General features: G+C 40.9%; 1 protein-coding gene across 1 annotated transcript in view; it reads left to right on the plus strand.

Moving 5' to 3' along the window:
- The first annotated feature begins 7139 nt into the window (after positions 1 to 7139).
- The window catches only part of LOC117978671 (tubulin beta-8 chain-like), a 95537-nt gene continuing 79866 nt past the window's right edge, over positions 7140 to 22810 (plus strand). Inside the window, 1 exon segment of the mRNA XM_055114379.2 lies at positions 7140 to 7385. Coding sequence (XP_054970354.2) covers positions 7155 to 7385 — 231 coding nt within the window. The 5' untranslated portion in view covers positions 7140 to 7154.

A 22810-nucleotide genomic window follows, 5' to 3' on the forward strand; every position in this document is an offset into this window, starting at 1 on the left:
TGGGTTGAAACAGTGTGTCCAGGAAACCCTATGTTAAAATGCAATGTGTTGGGGATATTGTTCCTCTATTTGCTTGAGTTAATTTTCAAATTAGTGTACTCTTGCTTAGCTGTGCTCTGAGGGAATGAACAAAAGATTGGTAAACTCTGATGGAGAACACTGGTCAGGCAGGGCACATAGAATCCCTGGGGATGGTGGTTCCTGACAAAAGGGGGAGGAGGACCTGAGCCAGGCTTGGGCTGGGCTGGAGGAACATGAAGATGGGATCTACTCACAACCCCCAAAACTGAGGGGTCCTGATAACACATTATTTCACCCTCAGCCATGCAAATTCATTATTTTTATGGATAAAATAGCTTTAAAAACTAATTTACATTGAAATGTTAAAATATTTATATAGAGATTAGAAATATTTATATAGAGATTATTGGGAATCCCCTCCTAAAGCCCAAACATAAAAACTACCAAAAAAAAAAAATTCCGTGTAGGCTAAGATTGCAAATGACTGATGGAATGTAATTTAAATTAAACATGGAAAATATATTTCCTCTTTAATAAAGATCTAAATTCTATTCTTTTAAGGAGCCTTCAGAAATGAAATTCAACTATTAAAAAAGGTATAGAGAAGTCTTTAGAAAAGAAACTTTTCTTTTGCTGTATTATATAACAAAGAACTTTGATGAGAATAGTTCTAAAGTGTTTAATAATCGATTACACTGGCATTTCTAGGTATTGTGGGGAACACCTAGAAATTAAATCTTCATCTTTGGCAGATCAGAGGCCTATTATTTTTAGGTAAAACAATTAATATCTGCTTTTAATAAATCACAAATTTTGCAAGTTAGCCATTAATAGTAAGTGCTTTTCAAAGTTGGGCCCAATACATGAAAAAGCCAGAAAAACATACCTGCATTAGTTTTGCCCATCACCTTCTTATGCTGGCCTAAGGAGATTTATTAACAGCATTCAATATTTTAGGTAGGCTGGATGTGGTGGCTCATGCATGTAATCCCAGCACTTTGGGAGGCTGAGGTGGGAGGATGGCTTGAGGCCAGGAGTTCAAGACCAGCCTGGTCAACCTAATGAGCCCCTCGGTCTCTCTGAAAAGAAAAAAAAATTTAGGTATCCTGTGGCTACCTCCAAAAACAAACTCCAGAGGAACTGAATTTTTTTTTTATTTCATGTGTTGGGATAATGGCTTCTTTTGCAGTTACTTACGAAGAATTTAAGGGTCAGTAAAAATATTTTTTCATCCTAAATAACATGAATTCTCTAATTTGTGTGTGATATAACGCTAGATATTGTGCCAAAAGTGTTACATAGACATAATCCATGCCCGTTTTCAAAGATAATACTAATATAGAGAATAAGAATCATTATTATTGTAGTAATTATTATTTTAGTAATAGTAGTAATAATCAAAACAATTACATCAAACACTTATTAAACCCTTATGATGTGACAGGTACTGTGTAAGCAATCTCCACATATTAGCTCCTTAAATGTGATCACTGACCCCATGAGGTAGGTAGCATTATGTCCATTTTATAGATGCAGAAACTGAGCTTTGAAGAGGGAAAGCAACTTGCCCAAGGCCATGCAGGCAGTCATTGATAAGGGTGGGAAGCGAGAAGTTGAAGTCTGAGATGTAAGTTCACAGACACGAGTACGCAAACATGTACAAGATACTCGTATGACATGTGGGGTTGCTTGAAATATGTAATTGACTTTCCCCAGCACAAGAAAGTGTTTGGACAGATTTCAAAGGGATCTAACACTTCCTTAGAGGACTGCCCTACGACATTTTCCGTGTGCTTTTCTGCCTCTTGTCTTATACTTTTGGCATTTCTTCTGCTCTTAGAGGCAATGAGTCAACAGCATATTTTTAGCACCTCCTGTGTGCATAGAAGTGGCCCCTGACTCAATGGGAGTGTATAACTACCATGGGCCAAATCAGTGTGCTTTCCTGTCAGCCAGGGGATTATAGAAGAACACGCTCCCCTGATTCCAACAGAACTTGCTGCCACTCTGATGTCTTCATTGTAAGGCCTCTAAGTGAATGTTCAAGAAATTCATGTTAAAGGCACGTGTCATATGTGTAACTTGTAAACATTTGTGTACTTGTCTCTGTGTCCTTACACTTCAGGCTTCAACTCTTGTTTTTACCTTTATCAATGACTACCTGTGTGCTGTGTGGCTTTGGACCAATTGCTCACCCCCTCTAAAGCTCAGTTTCCGCATCTGTAAAATGGATATAATGCCATATATACATAGATATAGATAGACATACACAAATATATATACACAAATATATATGTGTGTATATACATATATATATAATATACAAACTGAAATATATAGTTATATAAATATTTCAGTTTAAGTTTCAAAAATCACTGGAAGGTATTTTTATAATACCCTTCGGCAATTTTACCTGCTGCCTTTGCACATTCTGGTGAATTTCTAAATGGAAGTCTGATAGAGATTAATCTTTTAATGCATCATAAATAAAAAAGAAAATCACAGAATGATGTAGCTGGAGAGGACCCTGGGGATCTAAAGTGTTTCATGAAAGATTAATGTCCTTGATCTGCTTGTAAGTGTTTTGGAAAAATCTTCCATGGTCAAATAAAACTTGGCAATGTTGGATTAAAGTTAAATAGGTTTTTTTTTCCTGCAGAACTTCATAGTCTTTAATATGCTAATGTGTTTTGTGAATCTACAAGGAATGAAGTGTTTCAATACTTATTTTACCCAGATTCTCATTTTGGGACAGGCTGGTCAAGCTGAGTCAGCTAGTATATTCTCTAGATGGAGATGATGGCTGATGCCTTTTTGAGAGCAAGAGAGTCCCCAGGGGAAGCAAGGGTATATCAGTTGCTCCTATTTCATGCCAAGGATCCTCAGTCTTTAGAGGCTCAGAGAAGGCTGAAAGGCTACTCTAGGCTATCAGGGCTACCATTCATTGTGACCCATGCTACAGAGAAGCTTTGAGCTCAGTGCAAAGGAGTGTCCAGCCCTTGAGAATCAGGAAAATTTATTTATTCCTGACCTAGTCCACTGAGGACATACAAGGAATGGGGCAGGGGAGTGTCACCAGCTATGGTTACAAGCTAGTCTGATTCTCTTTCATTAAGAAAACTGGTCCCTGTGAGTTTAGATTGGGAAGCACCAGGTTAAAAAACTTTTAGGCCAGGAGTGGTGGCCACTGTACTCCAGCCTGGGTGACAGAGTGAGAATCTGTCTTAAAAAAAAAAAAAAAGTTAAGTGATGTCTTCTGTTGAGGACCTCTCAGAACTTTTAATATGAAAGTGTGCATTGTGAAGAATGGGAGTAGAGTGTACAGGAGTTTTAAAAGCTACTTGGTCATGAAACTCTTGCTTTGTGCAGGATTCGAGGGGCACTAACATTCTGAGGAAAATATTTTGGGAAACATTGATCTAATCCAAACTTCTCATTTTACCAGCAAACAACTGTGGGGCCCTCTAAGTTTCCTTTCTCCATCATTGTGACAAATTCATTGGAATTAATTCAATTAAACCTGGGGTCAGCTTTGAAGAGATTTATTTAGCAGGTAAATCTGTTTTGTACATTTTGAGGTAGTTCTGAGTTTCCATAGTCAAAAACCACAGATCAATTTAACCAACTTTTATGGAATATCACCTACGGCCCAAAGACCCTTTAGCTACAGTGATGGTCTACAAAAATATAAAGTGTAATTCTTGCAATACAGGAGATTAGTAATAATGGTAAATATAATGATGATGACGCCATGAATAGCTAACATTTATTGAATGCCTTTCTATTAGTCAGGCACTTTACTAAGTATTTTAATCCTCCCAACAATTTATGAGGTAGGGATTATAATAATTCCCATCTTATAGTGAGGACACTGAGGTTAGGAAATTATCCTAGCCTAAATGTTAAGTATAAGCATGAATAGAAAGGTGTTATCAGCCTATAAGACATTCCTTTATGAGTGATACAAAGTCCTATATAAATTCAGAGAAAAGAAAAGTGGTTTTAGAAATCCTTGATCAGTGAGTGTGAAGCACGTGGTGGCCCGGTTACTGTTTGGTTGCCCATCTGTCCTACCTCTGGGGATCAGCACCCCCTTACTTTGGAAGAATTGTTTTCCTTTTCACTGTAAGGTTCTTTCTGGCTATGTGGTAGGGCACATTGCCTCAAACAGCCCTGTTCCAGTCTTTGAGAACCTTGAAATTGGAACCAAGGGAAGAGGATTGCCTCTTGAATGGTAATTCTCTAAAATCTAGTCTGAGGTGCTGGTGCCTAATCCCTGGCTCTGTGGAAGGAGCTGGGCTGTGAGAGGGGAGAATGATGTTGATGTCAAGAGAGAGGCAGGTGCTAGGAGCAGAGAGATGGAGGCCTGGAGGGTTTCTGGGCTTCTCTGAGGCTTAGGGTTTGGATCATTGTCTTCGTTACTGGAACAAAGGATTTACCATACCTGCTCTTCTAGGAATGAAACTGTCCTGCTTTGCAAAATGAAGTGTCATTAGAAAGAGATCTTAAAAACCCCACACCATAGACAGGTGCACAGATCCCTAGAAGTGTTAAAGTTCTGTCTGTTGGATGCTAAGCCAAGACTCTTAAGTATGTTCTAAAGAGAAACTGGTGTGTGTAGGCTGTGCACTCCCAGGGAGATAAAAAGTTAGGAACTTTATGGGTTGGGCTTGGTGGCTCCCACCTGTAATCCCAGCACTGTGGGAGGCTAAAGTGGGCAGATTGATTGAGCTGAGGAGTTCAAGACCAGCCTAGGCAACATGGTGAAACCCCATGTCTACAAAAACTACAAAAATTAGCTGGGTGTGGTGGCATGTACCTGTAGGCGGGAGGGTCGCTTGAGCCCAAGAGGGAGAGGGTGCAGTGAGCCATGATTGTGCCACTGCACTCCACCTGGGTGACAGGAACTTTATGGGGAATGGGATCTTGGAGACTGAGTAGAGACTAGAGGAAAAAAAAAAAAAACTACCTCCCCGACTGGCCACACTATTCTTTTAAAAAAATGTTAATTGACAAATTAAAATTCTATGTATTTACGGAGGTATAATGTGATGTTATGATATATGTATACATTGTGGAATAATTAAATCCAGAGAATTAATAGATTCATCACCTCAAAACCTATCTTTTTTGTGTTGAGAACATTTGAAATTTATTATCTTAGCAATTTTGAAATACACAATACTTCATTGTTAACTACAGTCACCATGCTGTGCTGTAGATCTCAACAAAATGTATTCTTCCTGTCTCAACTAAAACATTGTACTCTTTGACAACATTTCCCCATTCCTCTCACCCCCTCCAAAAACACCCATTCTTTATGTTGAAGAGAATGGCTAAAAAGTCCCAGCAGGTTTCAACTGACGGTTTCAGTGGTTTTCCCATCACACTTCAATGTTAGTAATAGAAAGGGGAGGGGCAATACATAATTCGGACAGGCGGAAAGTACCATTGTAACCACTTTCTTGACTTCACAGAAAAAGTCCTCTTGTTTTCATCTGTAAAATGGGAACTGCGTGAATACCATTCTTCTTTTCTTCAGCCTCCAAAGAAAAAAGAGATGCAAAGCCTTTTATCAATTGCAAAACAGTATACAATGTGTGTTATTACTCACAGTTGTCTTACTGTGACCAAACACTTTATAAGCCTGCGGCAAGTCAGCCTCACTCTCAGGAAGTGGACAATATTTGGGGAAGGAGAAGCAGCAGGATATTTCAGGACAGTAGCCTTGGTGGGTCCAAAAATTCCTTGAGAGAAATGGGAGACAGAACTTTCTTCCTGCTTTGGGTTTTATCCTGTTAGTCTTTTCTCTCTTCACTCCTATTTTCTATGGAGAATTTCCTGGTTTTGGAATTTGGGTGCGTTTTATGGAGAGGAGGCAGAACATCTTTAGCTCCAGCAGAATGAAAGGATACATGCAAAGGAACCTAGCACAGTATGTGGTACCCAGTTCCCCTTTAACTTGGCTTTATTCATTCACTCCTGGTAGGGCATTAATAAGGGATTTAGCCCCCTCCTATTGAAAACGATTAATTCAGGGAAGAGTTCAGACAGTGTGGACAGATACAGTGTAGGCCAAGCCTGTTTCTAAGGCAGGAGCTGGGTAGGGAGGGTGAGAAGGGCGAGAAGAATAGGGAAATATGTGTCGTCTGTGTTGCTGCTGTTGCAACCACCAGAACAAACAAACAAGTGAAAAAAAAAAAAGAATTGTCCATACCAGAAAGTGTGCTGTTTTGGAGGAGGCTGGGGCAAGTGTGGATGGCTCGAATGGGTCCTGTTGGATTGAAGTCTGACAGTGGTGATTCCCTTCAACAAATGGTCGGGGTGGGAGGGTACACACACACACACACACACACACACACACACACCCCACACGCAGCGCCCAGCCTCCGATTTCAGCGCTGGCAGGAGATAACCATTCTTAGCTCGCCTTTCCAGGGTTATTTTTGGCTGAGGCTGTTTGCTGATGGCAAAAGGTTTCAGCCCCCTCCCAAATCCCTCCCCGTCCTTGTTCTAAAGAGAAACTGGTGCGTGTAGGCTGCGCACTCCCAGGGAGACAGGGAGACGGGCCGGGTGCCGGAGAGGAACCCGGACTCTGCCCAAAGTCTCGCCGCCCGCCGGCTGTTTTCTGGCGGAGGGTGTGCCCCGGAGGGCGGCGATCGCGGGTGAAGGCTGGGGCCAGGCGCGGGTGGAGGCGTCACCGGGGTCGGGCTAGCAGGCCCTGGAATCAGGCTTTTGGGACACCCCGAAAGTGAGTCCAACTTGGGGAGAAACTGAGGGCACCTCGGGCGGTCTGGCCGCGGAGAAGGTGGGCGGGAGAAAACTTTACAGGAAGGCAGAAGCAATCTCCGCCGAGGGAGTCAGCGAGCGGCCGCGTGGAGAGGAGGGGCGGGCGGTCCCCGGGCGGGCGGTCCCCAGGCGGGCGGTCCCCAGGCGGGCGGTCCCCAGGCGGGCGGGCGCAGGGCGCAGGGTGCCGACCTGCCGGAGAGGGGGCCTGGGTGCGAGGCGGAGTCCCGGCGCGCGGCCAGGCTGGTGGAGGCCCCCGGCAGGCTGCAGATTCCCTCCGGCCCCGGGAGCCGCAGCAGGACCGGCCAGGAGGCGCCACGGAGGGGAGCCCCATCCCGGTGCTGACAATGCCCACCGTGCCCTACGAGGACTCGCGGCGGGCCGGCGGCGGGGTTCTGCGGCGACCTACCGGCCTCTTCGAGGGCCAGTGCAACTACCTGCCCAACTTCATCCAGAGCGTGCTGTCGTCCATCGACCTGCGCGACGGTCAGGGCTGCACCATGGTGGTGGGCAGCGACGGCAGGTACTTTAGCAGGACGGCCATCGAGATCGTGGGGCAGATGGCCGCGGCCAAAGGGGTGAGTGTCCGGATGCCCCTCGCTTCCCGCCGCGCCGCCGCCATGCCCTCTCCTAGCCCTTGTCCCCCTGCTGCCTCCGGGCCCAGCTGGGAGGCCCCTGCCCGGCCCCGGCTTTGCTTCCTCACTCCCGCGTCCTCACCCTCCAGCGCCCCACTCCCGCCGCGCTCGCAGCTTCCCCGGCGCACCCCGGACACTGGGTTCTATTAGTACCCACCGCCCCCAAAAGCCTTGAGGGGTGTCCGTCGTTCCTGGAGCCACTCCGGGCGCCCTGGACTCTTCTCCGACTCTGCGCACATCCCGCACCTGCTCATTTTTCTTTCGGACATTCTCTTACCCGGCCCTGTGGATTCCAAGGCAGCTCCCAGTTTTCCATATTGTTCCCAACGCGTTCACTGCCCACAGTCCCCACACAAACTTCTTTCCCAGGCTCACAACATAGTCCCTCTGCCCCGTGCCCTTTTTGCAATAATCTGCCAGTCCCCTAAGTCTTAGCTCTGCCTATTTAACAGTAGTGGTGTCTCAGAACACACACACACACACACACACACACACACACACACACACACACACACACACACGATCCCTGACATATTTGGCAAGAGTAGGCCCTGAAGGTTTTTAATATTTTGGTTCTTTAACCCAGTGGAATTACTGAATGATTTATTGAATTAGGGTAGGGATGGAGTGGATCCATTTGTTTGATGCTAAACAGCCTGAGCTCGCAGTTCCCAGGGGGCATATCTCTAAATGGTCTGAAACGAGATTTGCAGTGGTTTTCTTAATGCAATTCCCAACTTCTCTCCAAATGCCTTTTGACATGTAACAACATTTCATGCCTCTTCCCCTTTCGGTTTTCATCCTTGTTTTCTCTCCCTTCTCCCACGACCTCGGTAGTCTTCTGCAATCTAGATTCTCAGACTTTGGGTTTTTCTCCCTCTGCCCCTTTCCTCTCTGTCCTATAACTAGAAGCACCTTTTGGCATAGACCCATATCCCAGTTTCCTCTTTCCCAGGTCCAGCAGCATCTCAAGGACATCTACAAGAGGGATACCTAACTTCAGGGGTCTCTGAATTATATGTGGGAAACATCGTCTAAAAAAGTAATTTTATCCTTATTCATGCAACCAGACCCACACTCATAGAACTTTTCTTTAAGGGGAGTGTCTTGCAGATGTATAAATGAGTGTTAACATCTTTAAAAGCGAAACTGAACAATTCCCTGGCATTTGAATTCCCTCCTTCCTTCCCAACCCTCTCCTTTTCATTTTCTCATTTATTATTAAAAACATTTTTAAAGGATCTCCGTGCTTCATATTTATCTACTATAATTCCTCCTTCTCGGTGTTGCAGGGATGGGGAAAGAGGATTTTTTAAAAAACACAATAAAAAGCAATTGGGAGAAACAGGGCCAGTGGTGTTGGGGTGGGTAGTGGAATTGTGATTTTTGACTCCAATAGACAATGATGCTGGATATATGGGGTTTGATTTCTCTCTGGCTCCTCACTTGGGATTGATGAAGTTTGGCTAGAGTCAGGGAGTTGAAGAGAGGTTGACAAATGGACTTTCACTCTTCTCTGACAGGCTGTTCCTGTGGAGTGATGGAGAATAATGAGCCTTGGGAGAGCTATGGGAGCTCTCATACTCCTTCCCGAGCCAATTTTTTAGGGAGTGAGAGAAACATGGCCTGTCCAATACTTGTTGTGGGTCAGGATATTTTTGAAGCTACGGTTGTTGATTTGCATGGGAAAATTATTATGTCTTATTATTTCTTGTCCCACTTTACCATAAGGGCTCCTCAGCTTCTTACTTCAATGGGTCTTCCATGACAAACACACTTTATTAACTCTAAGAGTGGAATTTATTTTAACAGATAATTAGCATAGGTCAATATATGCTTAAAATAGAGTCAAATTAAACCTACTAGCTGTTATAAAGGACAGATGACAAAATCCACATAGAAGCATCGACTTTTAAATAATCTGAAAGTACTACTTCTAAGAGGGGTGGGCATGGGTGAAGGGAATGGTGGACATGTTTCAGAATTTCAAACAGCCAACTTTAACCAATCTTTTCCTCATTTTGTTCACCTTCTTGGGGGCTTATGCTAAAGTGAAGTGAGCAGCCATAAGGCTGGCTTCAGGAGAAAGGCGGTCTAAAAGAACTGAATAATTATAAGCAAAATTGGTCTTGAATGATTGAAAATTGATGAGAATGTGCTTGTCTCCTGATTTGGCATCCTGAGTTAGACTCAGGAATACTGAACTTGGATCCCAAAGGCTTTGGTCTTTTTTGATATCCTATTGGATAATCATAAGCAGGCTAGAAAAATAGGAAACTAGAATTTATTCTCTTTGAACTGACAAATCTGACCAGTGGGCTGCATTCTCTATATCTGAAAAATCTTGGTTTTGATTGAAAAAGTTAATTTTACAAAGCAATTTTCTTTTTTTAAATTAAATTTCATTTTTTTTTTTTTGAGACAGGGTCTCACTTTGTTGCCCAGGCTGGAGTGCAATGGCACAGTCTTGGCTCACTGTAGCCTTGACCTCCCCAGATTCAGGTGATCTTCCCACCTCAGCCTCCTGAGTAGCTGGGGCTATAGGTGCACGCCACTACGCACAGCTGATTTTTGTGTTTTTACTACTCATAGGGTTTCTCTGTGATGCCCAGTCTAGTCTCAAACTCCTGATCTCAAGAGATCTGCCTGCCTTGGCCTCCTAAAGTGTCATGAACCACCATGCCCGGCCTACAAAGCAATGTTCTAGGAAAAACTACAGTTACTCTTTGATTATGTAATTGCTGGAGAAGAAAAGCATGGCATTTCTAAAGTGATGAACTATATTACTTATATTTTAATATCTCATAAAGTTTGAAATAGACATTTCAAACATAAACATGTATAAAAATTTTTATAAATTAAAAATATAAAATCAAAAACATTATAAAATTATTTTATTATAAAATTATTATAGAATCAAAAACATTATAAATTTAAACAACTTTTTAAAAAATTTATTTTGGGATTTCCCATGGAGTGATGGAGAATAATGAGCCTTGGGAGAGCTATGGCAGCTCTCATACTCCTTCCTGGGCCAACTTTTTTAGGAAATGGGAGAAATATACCCTGTTCAATGTTTATTGTGGGTCAGGATATTTTTGAAGCTATAGTTGTTGATTTGCTTCAAACTTTAAAAAATTTATTATAAAATTATGGGATGTAAACAAATTTATTATAAAACTTTGAAATTTTCAAACTTTCAGAAAAGCAGAGAGATGAGATTAATGGCACTCATAGGCAAACATAGAACATAGATTGTAAACATTTTGCTATATTTGTGTCATGATTATTTTTTGCTTGTGTTTGAAAGTATATTAAAGAAAATGATATTTTACCCCTAAATTCTTTAGTGCAGATTTCTAAAAAATAAGAACATTTTCCTGTATAGTTACAAAATCATCTTTTCAAACAAAATAAAAAATAGTTTTTTTATATCATTTATTACCCAGTCCACATTCAGATTTCCTCAAGTATTATGAAATGTCCTTTTATTTTTTGAGACAAAGTCTTGCTGTTTCACACAGCCTGAAGTGCAGTGAAACAATCATAGCTCATTGCAGCCTCAAACTCCTGGGCTCAAGTGATCTTCCTGCCTCAGCTTCCTGAGTAGCTAGGACTATATGTGCACACCACTATGCCCAGCTAATTTATTGTTTTTGTAGAGATGGAGGTCTTACTACGTTGCCCAGGCTGGTCTCAAACTCCTGGCCTCAAGTGATCCTTCCAGCTTGGTCTCCCTGAAATATCTTTTGTGGCTGGTTTGTTCAAATTAGTTTCTTCTAATCAAGGGACACACATTGCATTTGATTATTTAGCTCAAGACTTTTTTAACCTGGAAAATACCCTCACTCTTTGTTTATGTATTTATTTAATGAAATTGACTTGTTGAAAAACTAGTCAGTGGTCCTGTAGAATATTTCCCCTTCTGGAATTTTCTGGTTGCTTTTTATGGTGTCATTTAACTTTTCACTCTGTTTTTTCCTGGTTAACTGGAAGTTAGTTCTAAAGGCTTTTAGGCCTGCTATAACAAAATACCAAAAACTGGATGACTTATAAAGAACAGAAATTTATTTCTCACAGTTCTAGAGACTAGCAAGTTTAAGATCAAGGAGCATGCGGTTTTGATATCTGGTTAGGACCAGCTTTCTGGTTCATAGATTGGCCTTCTTGCTGGGCCCTCACATAGTGGGAGAGACTAGCTAGCTCTCTGGGGCCTCTTTTATAAGGGCACTAATTCCAATCATGAAGGCTCTGTCCTTATGATCTAATGACCCCCTAAAGGCCCCACCTTTTAATACCAGCACCTTTGGGGTTAGGATGTCAACATATTAATTTTGGGAAGACATACACGTTCAGCCCATTGCAAGGTTTAGTTAGATTCAGGTTCAACTTCTTTTTTTAAAGACTATTTCATAGGCAATAATGTGTATTCACATCCCATCATTAGTGATGGTGAGATGATCGTAAGGTTAGGGTGATCACTGCCTATCTCCTCTGCTATATTCCCCCTCGGGTCAAGCCAGTAGTCTGTGACGTGAACTTTGTACCATGTGTATATTCAGTTATATTCTGTATCAATAGTTACTTGATTGTTTTAGCATTTATTAATGATCCTTGCTTGATTTGATTATTTCATTAGGGGTTTCAAAATGGTGAATTTCTAATTCTCTAATTCTATCTACATGTTTTAGCTGGCATTTTTCTATAAGCAGACCATTTTCTTCACAACTGGGTTATTTGGCTACCCTGAAACATAGTTCCTTCCGGGAAGGCAGAACATATGTTTATTTCTGTCTTTTAAAAATTACTGGTGTTTGGAGTGAAGATTAGGTGAGGTAACTACCTCCACAGGTGACAAATGAATTTTGTTTTGTCTCACTTTTGCTTTTTTGAATATCACTGTGGATGCTTGGATTTTTATATTTAATTTGAATGGATTAGGGAATAAATGAGAAGATAGGTTTTATCTGTTTCTGTAGTTTTTATGTGGCTGTGTGAACTTACTTTTAAAAATTCCCAGAAATATTTTAATTCCCCTTGAAAGATATAAACTATGTCATACTATAAAGCAAAAGAAAAACCAATCATGTGAAGAGTAAATAGTATCGTTTAAACGAATTGTGGTTAAGCTTAGTTTGTAACTAATTAGTTTTTTATTTTCTTTCTACTTTTATCTGCTTCAGAGCCTCTTCAGTGGTTTAGATCTTCTATGTGTCAAATTGTTCTAATCTCTTAAAAAGTTTAAGAGCTAAAATACAACACAATGACTACAAGAATGCCTTTGTCCTTTTCTGGGTAGGTACACCTAAGGCAACTTCTTTTTCTCTTCATTGTTCTCTTCTTCTTTCTTATTCTTAAATCATCTTCAATATTGGACAGATGACAGCACTGTGCCTGCCTCAAGATGTTTCTGACTTTTTCTTTTTCTTTTTCTTTTTTTTTTTTTTGAGATGGAGTCTTGCTCTGTCACCCAGGCTAGAGTGCAGTGGCACAATCTTGGCTCACTACAACTTCTGCCTCCTGGGTTCCAGTGATTCTCCCAACTCAGCCTCCTGAGTAGCTGGGGTTACAGGCATGCACCACCACGCCTAGCTGATTTTTTGTATTTTTACTAGAGACGGGGTTTCACCATGTCGGCCAGACTGGTCTTGAACTCCTGACCTCAAGGGATCTGCCTGCCTTGGCCTCCCAAAGTGCTGGGATTACACGTGTGAGCCATTGCGCCCGGCCGTTTCTGACTTTTTCTAAAGTCTTCTTTCTCTGGAGATGACGTTATATAATAGCACTGTTCAATAGAAGTTTCTTTGATGATGGAACTGTTCTATAATCTGCATTGTCCCAGCCACTAGCCATATGTGACTACTGTAACACTTGAAATGTGGCTAGAGCAACTGAAGAACTGAATTTTGCATTTTACTTAATTTTAATTAATTAAAATAGAAATGCAAATAACCATAAGTGGTTAGTAGCTACCATACTGGACAGCAAAGATCTATAATTCAGCATTTAAAATCGATTTTGTTTTGTTTTCAAAAATGGAGTCAGACTGTTACAACCCAAAAGAACTGTAGGTTAAATTCAGATAAATCACCAAATACTACATACACATTTGGGAAATCCAAACCAGATTTTTTCATGTGATAACCACACCCTCTTTTGACTTTAGCCTTGGAGGTAATGGAGTATGGCAGAAAAAACCCTGTATCAGCAGCTGGAAGACTCACCTTCTTTTCCTAGCTCTGCCATATATTGACCAAAAGAGTCAAAGTCCATTCAGATGGTTGAGGGGCCTTGGAATTTTGTTTTTGGTTTTCACATACAAGTTGGAGGGCAGATGCATTAGCCTCTTGAAATACCCAGAAACCACTTGTTTCCTCATCTAAAAATCAGGTATGACAGGATCATTTAACTATCCTGGAAATCAGATGAAGCACTGCATATGAAAGCACTTTGTAACATCGATAGCACTGGGAAATGTAAAGACCTTTTACTGAAATATAAAGGTGTATGGTCAACTGAATACATCTCAGATAATTATGATTTGACTGTATGTATTGAATATAACCTGTAGTGGGCCCCTTGGTAAACAGCTTACAGTTTTGTTGCAAGTTTTAGCCAAGAGAAAATTTATTTGTTGACTAGTCATGCCCTTTATTGGCCACATGATGAGCAGCAATGATATTAACACACAGTGCACCTTGCAGAATTCAAGAATGTCTCAGTGTCTTGTGAACTAGGAAGCTGAAATGCAGTGGTATGCAGAAGGCTGGCTCAGTAGGAGCCTTGGGAGTGTCCTCCAGATAGATGTTTGTGCAGGTTGTATTTGATTCCAGTTGGCCATGAAAAGCTGGTTGCTCTAAAGAATGAGAATATACTTGGTTTTGCATTTACTAGAACTATCTGGGGAACAAATCTTGGGGTGGAAGAAAGAAGGGAGGGAGGGAAAGCTGTGCTTCAATACCTAGGGCTTCTTTCCTGGAATGGATCTGAGAATCTGGGATTGGGTGGCTAATATCTCATCTCTAGAAGGGAGAAAGAACTGGGTGGTGATGGCTTTGTATTTTCTACTGGAGTTCACTACAGAATAGGTGAATGGAATGGGCTGCTATTATCCAGACATTAGGGAGGACAGGTTTGTGATACATTAGAAAACTTGAATGAGCCCTTCTATGATTCTCTCTTCCCTCTTTCTGCTTCCCTTTCTGAATCACCATCCGCAGGTTGTGGAATTAGCAAATCTATTATGTGAGCAATAGCAAACTTACAGGAGCCCTTGGCTCCATCTATCTCCCTGTTTGTGTCAGTTCCTTCTGGATGCTTTTAGTCTGTGGTCTTCATTCACTCTTTTTATGGGGAAGTAAAAGGAGTGGGACAGATTATGAGAACAGCTGGGTCCTCCCAGTTGCTGGGGTGGTTATTTTAAGCTTTGTTTAATGTGTCCAGAGACCCAGATGGCATTTTTAACTAAGCTGCTTTATTAAATCTTGTGATAAAGCATAGTGATGTTTATTGAAAAGGCAGACACACATCAGCAACATTATGCGTGAAACTTGCTCTAAGAATTTTCTATAAAACATCTGTTCTCTTTGAGCCTTTTGTGAACTCTGGAAGTTTGCTAGTTTCTATATAGACTTGAGGACAAGAAGCTGGAACCCACTTTTGGAGATGTCCAAGCATAGGTATTGGAATCATTAATCCTAACCCTCTCAGTTTTAAGGCCCCGGATACCCTTCTGTTAGACAACAGTAACATGAGCAAGCACTGTAATAACATTTAAACAAGATTATTTGGAAATAATGGACAAGAAAAATTAGTATAAATTGTTTGGGGATTTTAAAATTAAAGATAAAAAGCTAGGGCTTCAATGACCTGTGCCAGCCTATAGCCTTAAGAGTCAATTTGCAAACACTCAAGATTTGGCCAATATGCCTCTACTACTTCTACTTAACACAGTCAAAGGGAAATTTTTAGATTCTTTCATCTGATTTGACTCTCTTAGTTACGAATAAGAGGATATCTAGAATATATATGTGACTTGTTAAAATGAAAATCCACCTTCTCTGAGTCTTCAAATATCTTTCATATCTTACATTTTTAGTAACATCAACTTTTGAAGTCATGTCCGTAGTTGTATGAAAAGAAAAATTTCAGGAACATTCAACCTCAAAAGTTCTTTTTCTTAGTCTGAAGTCATAGAAGCATTTGACTTTTACTTTCTCTTTTTAAGTTTGTACTAGTAGGTATTTTGTATAAATATAATATTTAATTATTGCCTTTGTATTCCTTTTCTCTAGTAAACATCCTGGTTTTTAGCTATCAATATGTAGTTTTACATTTAGGGATTTCTAATGGAAAGACAAAGGAATCTGAAATCAGAGGACAAGAGTTTATTCTACTTGACTAAACACATACAAAATACTGGAAGGAGAGTTTTACAACAAATATTTAATATCTATGACATGTAAAAAGGTTTTCGAAATCAAGAAAATTCAAACAATTCAATACAAATATCATCAATAATAACACATGAACAGGTGGCCAACCTTATTAATAACCAGAGAAATATAAATTAAAACAATCCATCAACTTGTAAAAAAGATGAAATTTCCCAGAGTTGGTGTAGGTGATGTAAAATTGTCATGTTTGTATACTGTTCATAGAAGTTAAATTGACATAACTTTTTGGTCAGGCAATTTGGAAGTATATATCTAAATTAATAGAGTAGTTTTCTAATAACCTGGGAATCTCTTAATCTAAGAATCTTTACTAGATTTTTCTAGAACAAATATACAAACATTTATGTACAAGGGTACTCACTGCAGCATTTTGCTAAGGAAAAACTCAGAAAAAATCTATATGTTCAACAGAGAACAGGTACATAATTTATGACACAACTGCACAATATACACCACTAAAATAAAGGATATAAATTTATATGTAGTATGAAAAAGATGTGAATGATAGCTTGTTGGTGAAAAACAGCAATGACTGGAATATTGTGTGTAACGTAATCCTGCTTTTCTGTATATAATGTAGGCATAGAAAATAGGATTGAAAGGACATACTCTAGTCAACAGTGTATATAGCTTGGGTGGAGGGGCTGTATAATGGGGAAGGAGAGTCCCTTTTCCTATCTATTCCATATACATCTCTGGATTTAAAAGATCATACATGCATATGCATTACCTTCAAAATTAAAATGATAAAGACAAAAGGAGAAGCTTTGGATTTGAATCATGATACTACTGTTTGCAAGTTATATGACCGTGGGGAAGTTGCCTAGCCTTCTGGGGTTTATTTCCTCATTTATAAAAATAGGGAAAGTAATAATACTTGTCTACGTATCTTCTAGGGTTGTTAGGAGGATTGAATGTGATAATGGGTTACAGCATTATGAATTATTTATTCACATAACACAATTATTATAAAAATATTTTGCTCTGATTAAAATAAAAGAAGGATGAGATCATGTGTGTTTTTCAGTCCCGGTAGTTCTACTAACCAGAAAGCCCCTGCTGATGTGGTGATCACAGTTGCTTTGGTGCAGCTTCCTCTTGACTTTTGGCATTTCTCCATGCTGCTAGCTAAGGCTGAGGTGGCGACTGTGGAAGGTGTGATCTCCTCCCCCTCCCAGCACACATTTGTGTGCGTACTCACACTCATGCACACACAAACACACACATGCACACTCTATCACAGTACATGAGGTGGCAGCAGCTGCTCCAGCATAGACTTTCACACAACATAAAGGACTTTTTTGGTGTGGTCTGTGCATTATTTCCTGTTAAGCATGAGCTGAGTCAGTGCAATGCTTTTCCATCTGAAACCTTTCTGAGGCTCAGGCTGTGTTAAGAGCAAACCCTCTCCCCTCCATGCCCACCCCATGGCCCTCTACTGAAGCCAGATCTTAATCTGCTCATTTCATGAGGATTTTCAAACCGAATGGACTGGGCCATGTGAGAGATCACTGAAAGGAACAGACCAAGCAGAGGCTAAGAGACTCCATGCTAATCTGCTGAGTCGTCTGAAAATGCACAGCTGTGGGAGCTCACGGTGCTTTAAAGTACTTTGGCAGGATGTTTGTTCAGGGGTCTGTTCCTGCAGCCCTGCTGAATGTTTGGTTAGGAGGCATAATCTTTTTTTGGACAGGATCTCCCAAATGTAAAGTGATAGATGCTAATGTGGAATATAATACAGAGGATCCAGCTTGGATGTCATAAATAACAATAAATTGTTTAATCTTGCTGAGCTGTAAATCTATGATTGCCAGAGGTCTTTAGTTCACTGGAACATAGTATGGGGGCAGGGGCACTTAGCAAATAGGCAGTTATTATTTTCCAACCAGACAGAAACTGGTCTGATGGAATTTATCTAAAAAGGCATACACATGTATTTTAATTAATTGTGACAATTACTCAGAGAAAACTCATGGCCCTAAAGAGGCTGAGGGGTTTTTTTGTTCTACCTATAAATGTATATGTATATTCACCTATATTCTACCTATGTATAAGTAAGAGAATGAGTTTTTGTTTTGGGGATATATATTTATACGTATCTATACAGATAGATATACACATACTTAATTTCTGTCTACCTATTAAGGTGTGGTGCCAGATGGAAAGTATTTTTAAGCATTTAGATAGCTTATTCTATAGCATATGTGTGCATATAGCCCCCCCATAAAGCTTTGTCTCTTTTCTGGATATATTTAACAAGAGGCTAGAACAGAGTCCAAAATGTCAGAAATGTTTGAACATTCCATAGAAATGAAGGAGGTGTTTCCAAATGACCTATGTTTTTATGGCAATAAATAGAACTTGTGCTGCGTTGGATGGGTCAGGAGTAAGGAATATAAACAGTGTAAGTATGACTATTCCAGGCAGAAATCTACCTTGTAAGAACAGCTTTGTGCAGTGAGCTCAACAACATTGATCAGTTAGCAGTCCGGTTCAGTACAACATTGATCAGGTAGCAAGCCGGTTCGGCAGTGCCAGTCGGAGACACAGATGGGGACAATCAAAGAAGATGCAGGTCAGGACAAGGATGCAGACATGTACCTGTCACTACCATGGACTTCAGCAGCTTCTTAGTGAGCAGGTTTATGATTAAAGAAGAAAGACATCGTTGATATGTCAGCATGTTACAATTAATTTGCTGTTTAGTTATTAGCAAACTACATCCAGTTTTTAGTTTTTAGGTTTTTTTTTTTCTTTTTTCTTTTTTGAAACAGGTTCTTGTTCTGTCATCCAGGCTGGAGTGCAGTCGTTATCCAAGCTCACTGCAGCCTTAAACTCCTGGGCTCCGTGGATCCTCCCACCTCAGCCTCCCAGGAAGCTGGGACTACAGGTGCACGCCACCATGGCCAGCTAATTTTTCTTATTTTTTTGTAGAGATGAGGTCTTGCTGTATTGCCCAGGCTGCTCTTGAGCTCCTGGCTTCAAGCCATCCTCCTGTCTTGGTTTCCCAAAGTGCTGGGACTATAGGTGTGACTCACCATGCCTGGCCTACATCCAGTTTAATTTATACTACAGTGTGGGTTTAGTCCTCAAACATGTTTTTGTTTTACATATAAAAATTTGAGGTAAAAGAACATTTTTACATTGGTCAATAATGGTACATTTAAACAATGGACGACTATATCCATTAAAATCATGTTGTGGAAGAATATTCAGTGACATGGAAAGATTGACTCAAGGGCAAGTGAAACGTGTCAAGAGTCTGTTAGGTACTAGACACTGTAAACTGGGTCTTGGCTGTGTTACTTGCTTACATCCTCCATCATGTGATCTTTTAGATAACAAAATCGAGATACATAGGGATTTGGGATCTTGCGCAAAGTCACTCAGGCAGTAGGTGGCAAAGTCAATTCTTACATTCTTTCCCATTGAACACCAAAATCTCAGCTTACCTCAGGGCACTCAACTCTGCTTTCTTGACCCACACCCAGGTAGACCCAATGGACACTTGTAGCTTTTATCCAGCTGGGGTGGTCACCTCATAAAATGGCAACAAGTGGGGCCCTTTCTCGTTCTAGTGAGTCAGACTGTATACCTTAAAGATTTCAGAGCACTTCCTATGTACTGAAATTGCCTCATTACCAGGAAGGACATACTTCCAATTTTCACCACCTCCATTTTGCATCCAAGGAAGATTAGATTTCTTGATCTTCTCAATGAAATCTTGAGAAATGGGTGGGCCGATTGAAGAACAGGACTTGGGCCACACTTCTAGATGCCTGTGACTTTTCTGCACTTATTCAGATATTAGGAATTGATTATGAAATCCATGGTGGTTTGATGCTAATGAACTCTCATCTATCTCTCCAGCATGTGTGTAAAGACTTCCAGAGGTACAGGAAGTTGAGGATGAGCTCTCTTACTTCCATCTGGTCTCCATGTAACAAATCATATAACTGCACAATTATCCAAATGCAAATGAAGGAGTCCCTTGATGTTTGGATAACCATATTCATGCCTCGAGTTTGTTATTTCTTGAAATTGCCCTTTTCCGTCTCCTGTTTACCCATAGACAACACTACTTAAGGGCTGGCACTCTGCAACCCATGGCAGCTTGGCTTTGGGGTTCCTTCCAGTGTTTTGTTTTTGTTTTTAACTGAGAAGACAGGAAACAGGCATCTTTGTGTATATGGCTTGCCACAGCCCTTCATAGATGGACATGGTGGAGGTTGTGTGGTCCTGGAGAACACTTCCTCTGTGAAGCATCAGGGAAGTTTCTGGTCATTGTGTCTTCACTCTCTCCAATTCACTTGGGGAGTGATAGGGATTATAACACAGTGAGCAGAGGATATTGGGGAATGTCATGCTTAATTTTCTTTTCTTTTTTTTTTCTTAAATGACATTTAAAGCTAAAAGAGAATCACAAAGGGTAAGTCTGATTTAAGACATTTCACACATGAAGGAAATCCTGCTTTCATGCGTGTTATGTCACAGGAAAAACTCATTTAGAGTCAACATTCTGCACCTACTCCGAAATTTTAGCCTGAGGGTTTAAATATTACCTCGCTGCTCTCTAGGACTTTAATTTGAGCTAATTAGAAATGGAACTCATACTAAAACTAATTTAGGAAAGAAGCTGTTGATGTTCTGAAGAAAAACAGCTGTCAGAAATAAGATCATTAGAAAACCATAGTTGTATATGGGACAAAATGTAAAGGAATAGAAATGCTGGGAGAAAGCTTTTATAGAATAACATTTTATCTTTCTTTGGACACTGGTCTAAGGCATGTGAAAGGGCATATTGATTCCCTTGGCACCTGGTATGCTCATTTATGGATGAAAAAGCCCAATGACATAATTTAGGTGAGGTTTAAGGCTTGATGGGAGGCATTGGTGCCATTAGAAGGATGGACACAAAGAGTTCTTAAGTAACGGCATCATGGGAAATGATAATTGCACACTCCTTTCTACTATGTCTTGGTTTCCCCAAGCATTTAGAAGTCACGGCTGGGTAGGAACAAATTTATCATGAGTCTGTCTGTGTGTTTGGGAATGCATATGCCTCACAGATGTGTCTGCAGGGGTCTGTGTGATAATGTTCATATATGTGATAGGTGTGGACCCTGGGATCTGTATCTGTGTGGACCCTGGGATCTGTACATGTGTGTGAGTGACAGGCTAGGCTAGGCTGAATTTGAGTGTCCTCATTCAAAAGGACATATTTAATTGAGGACTGTTATGTGCCTGGTTCTCCATCAGGAAGTGTGATTCAGGTTGGCCAACACAGAGTGGTCCAGGTCCCACTGACTAAAGGACTGTGGGTCCTGCTGCGCCAACTAGGTGCATGGACTGCTTCTATTTCAGATTCCACAAATCATAAAATGAGAATATGCTCTTTGTCAGGCTGCACATCAAGTATTCATGTTTGAGTTATTTCATTCAGTCTGAACCCATTTTAAATATAATAGGAAGTCTTGTTTCAAAATATATCCCTACTCAGGCTTACCGCCATGCTCCCCACCTTCATCCTGCCCACCGTTTTCTCTCACTTGGAAACTGGAGCAGCTCTGAAGGGATGACCCATGGCAGCCTATTTTCCAAAAATGAACCAAAGCTGAACTCTTTCTGGCCTCAGGACCATTGCACTAGCTGCGCCCTGTGCCTGGAATCCTTGGCCCACAGGCACTTGCACTTCTCAAATGCTGTCTCCTAAGAGAAACCTTCCCTGACAATCCCCTGCAACACTCTACTCTCACCTCACACTGACCCCCAGGTCTCACACTGACCTCAGGTCTCACACTGACCCCCAGGTCTCACACTGACCTCAGCTCTCACACTGATCCCAGGTCTCACACTGATCCCAGGTATTCTTTCTGGATTCATTTTCTTCAAAGCACTAATCGCCGTCTGATATTACACATATGTCTGTGTGTATTCATATGGTTCCCTAATTCACAAGTCATCTGTTCAAGAGCAGTTTTTTTGATTGTCTTGATCAGTCTGTATTTACACTTCCTGCAACATCGTCTGGCACAGAGTAGGAATTCACATGACAGCTAATTGAGATAATGAATGAATGAATAACAACATATGCATATCATTAAGAAATATCAAGGAAATACCAGAAGAAACTACCTTGTTGGGAGAGCTGGTAGGTGTTTGAGAACTTGATTTTTGTCTTTAAGTCTTTGAGCACTGTGTGCTGTTATATACTTTGTGCCTGAAGTACTTTGAATATAAAATCGGAACAAAGATTTAAAAATATAAAAACTGTTCCAAAGAGGCAAAGGCACATAACATGAATCTTTAATTTTGGAGCCACTGATGTAAAATTTTACTGACTTTAGACGGCGTTTTAGTCTACTTAAGTGTTCAATCATGAAAATTCTCTAGGATAATTCTTTCTTTCCTGTCCTTTTAAAAGAGTAATAGTGATGCCTACCTCTCCCTGCCATGAGCTCTTTCTTCCACTTGATGCCCCACTTGATGCCCAGTTCCTGGCCATACTCATCCCCATACCAGACCAGCAGTTCACAGCCTGGCCTAATGACTCGGCAGGTTCTATAGAAGATCTGATGCCCAGTTCCTGGCCATACTTATCCCCAGACCAGACCAGCAGTTCACAGCCTGGCCTAATGACTCGGCAGGTTCTATAGAAGCTCTGCCTGTGGTACTGGAAGGCCACCAGGTTCTGCTCTTCATCATCCCGGGCACAGTTCTCATACCTGGGGTCAAGGCAGGCAAAGGGAAAGAAAAGAGGCAGTGAGTTCCCTCTAGGCAGGATGACTACAGTGCTCATCCTGCCTAGAATGCTTCCCTGCTGTGCCTAATCAGCCATTTTTTCAAAGCCCAACTCCAGACTTACCTCCACCTTGATTGGCCATAAAACACATTGACCTCTAGCTTCTCTAA

This window comes from Pan paniscus, chromosome 1 (genome assembly GCF_029289425.2).
Source record: "Pan paniscus chromosome 1, NHGRI_mPanPan1-v2.0_pri, whole genome shotgun sequence".
Lineage (NCBI taxonomy): Eukaryota > Metazoa > Chordata > Mammalia > Primates > Hominidae > Pan > Pan paniscus.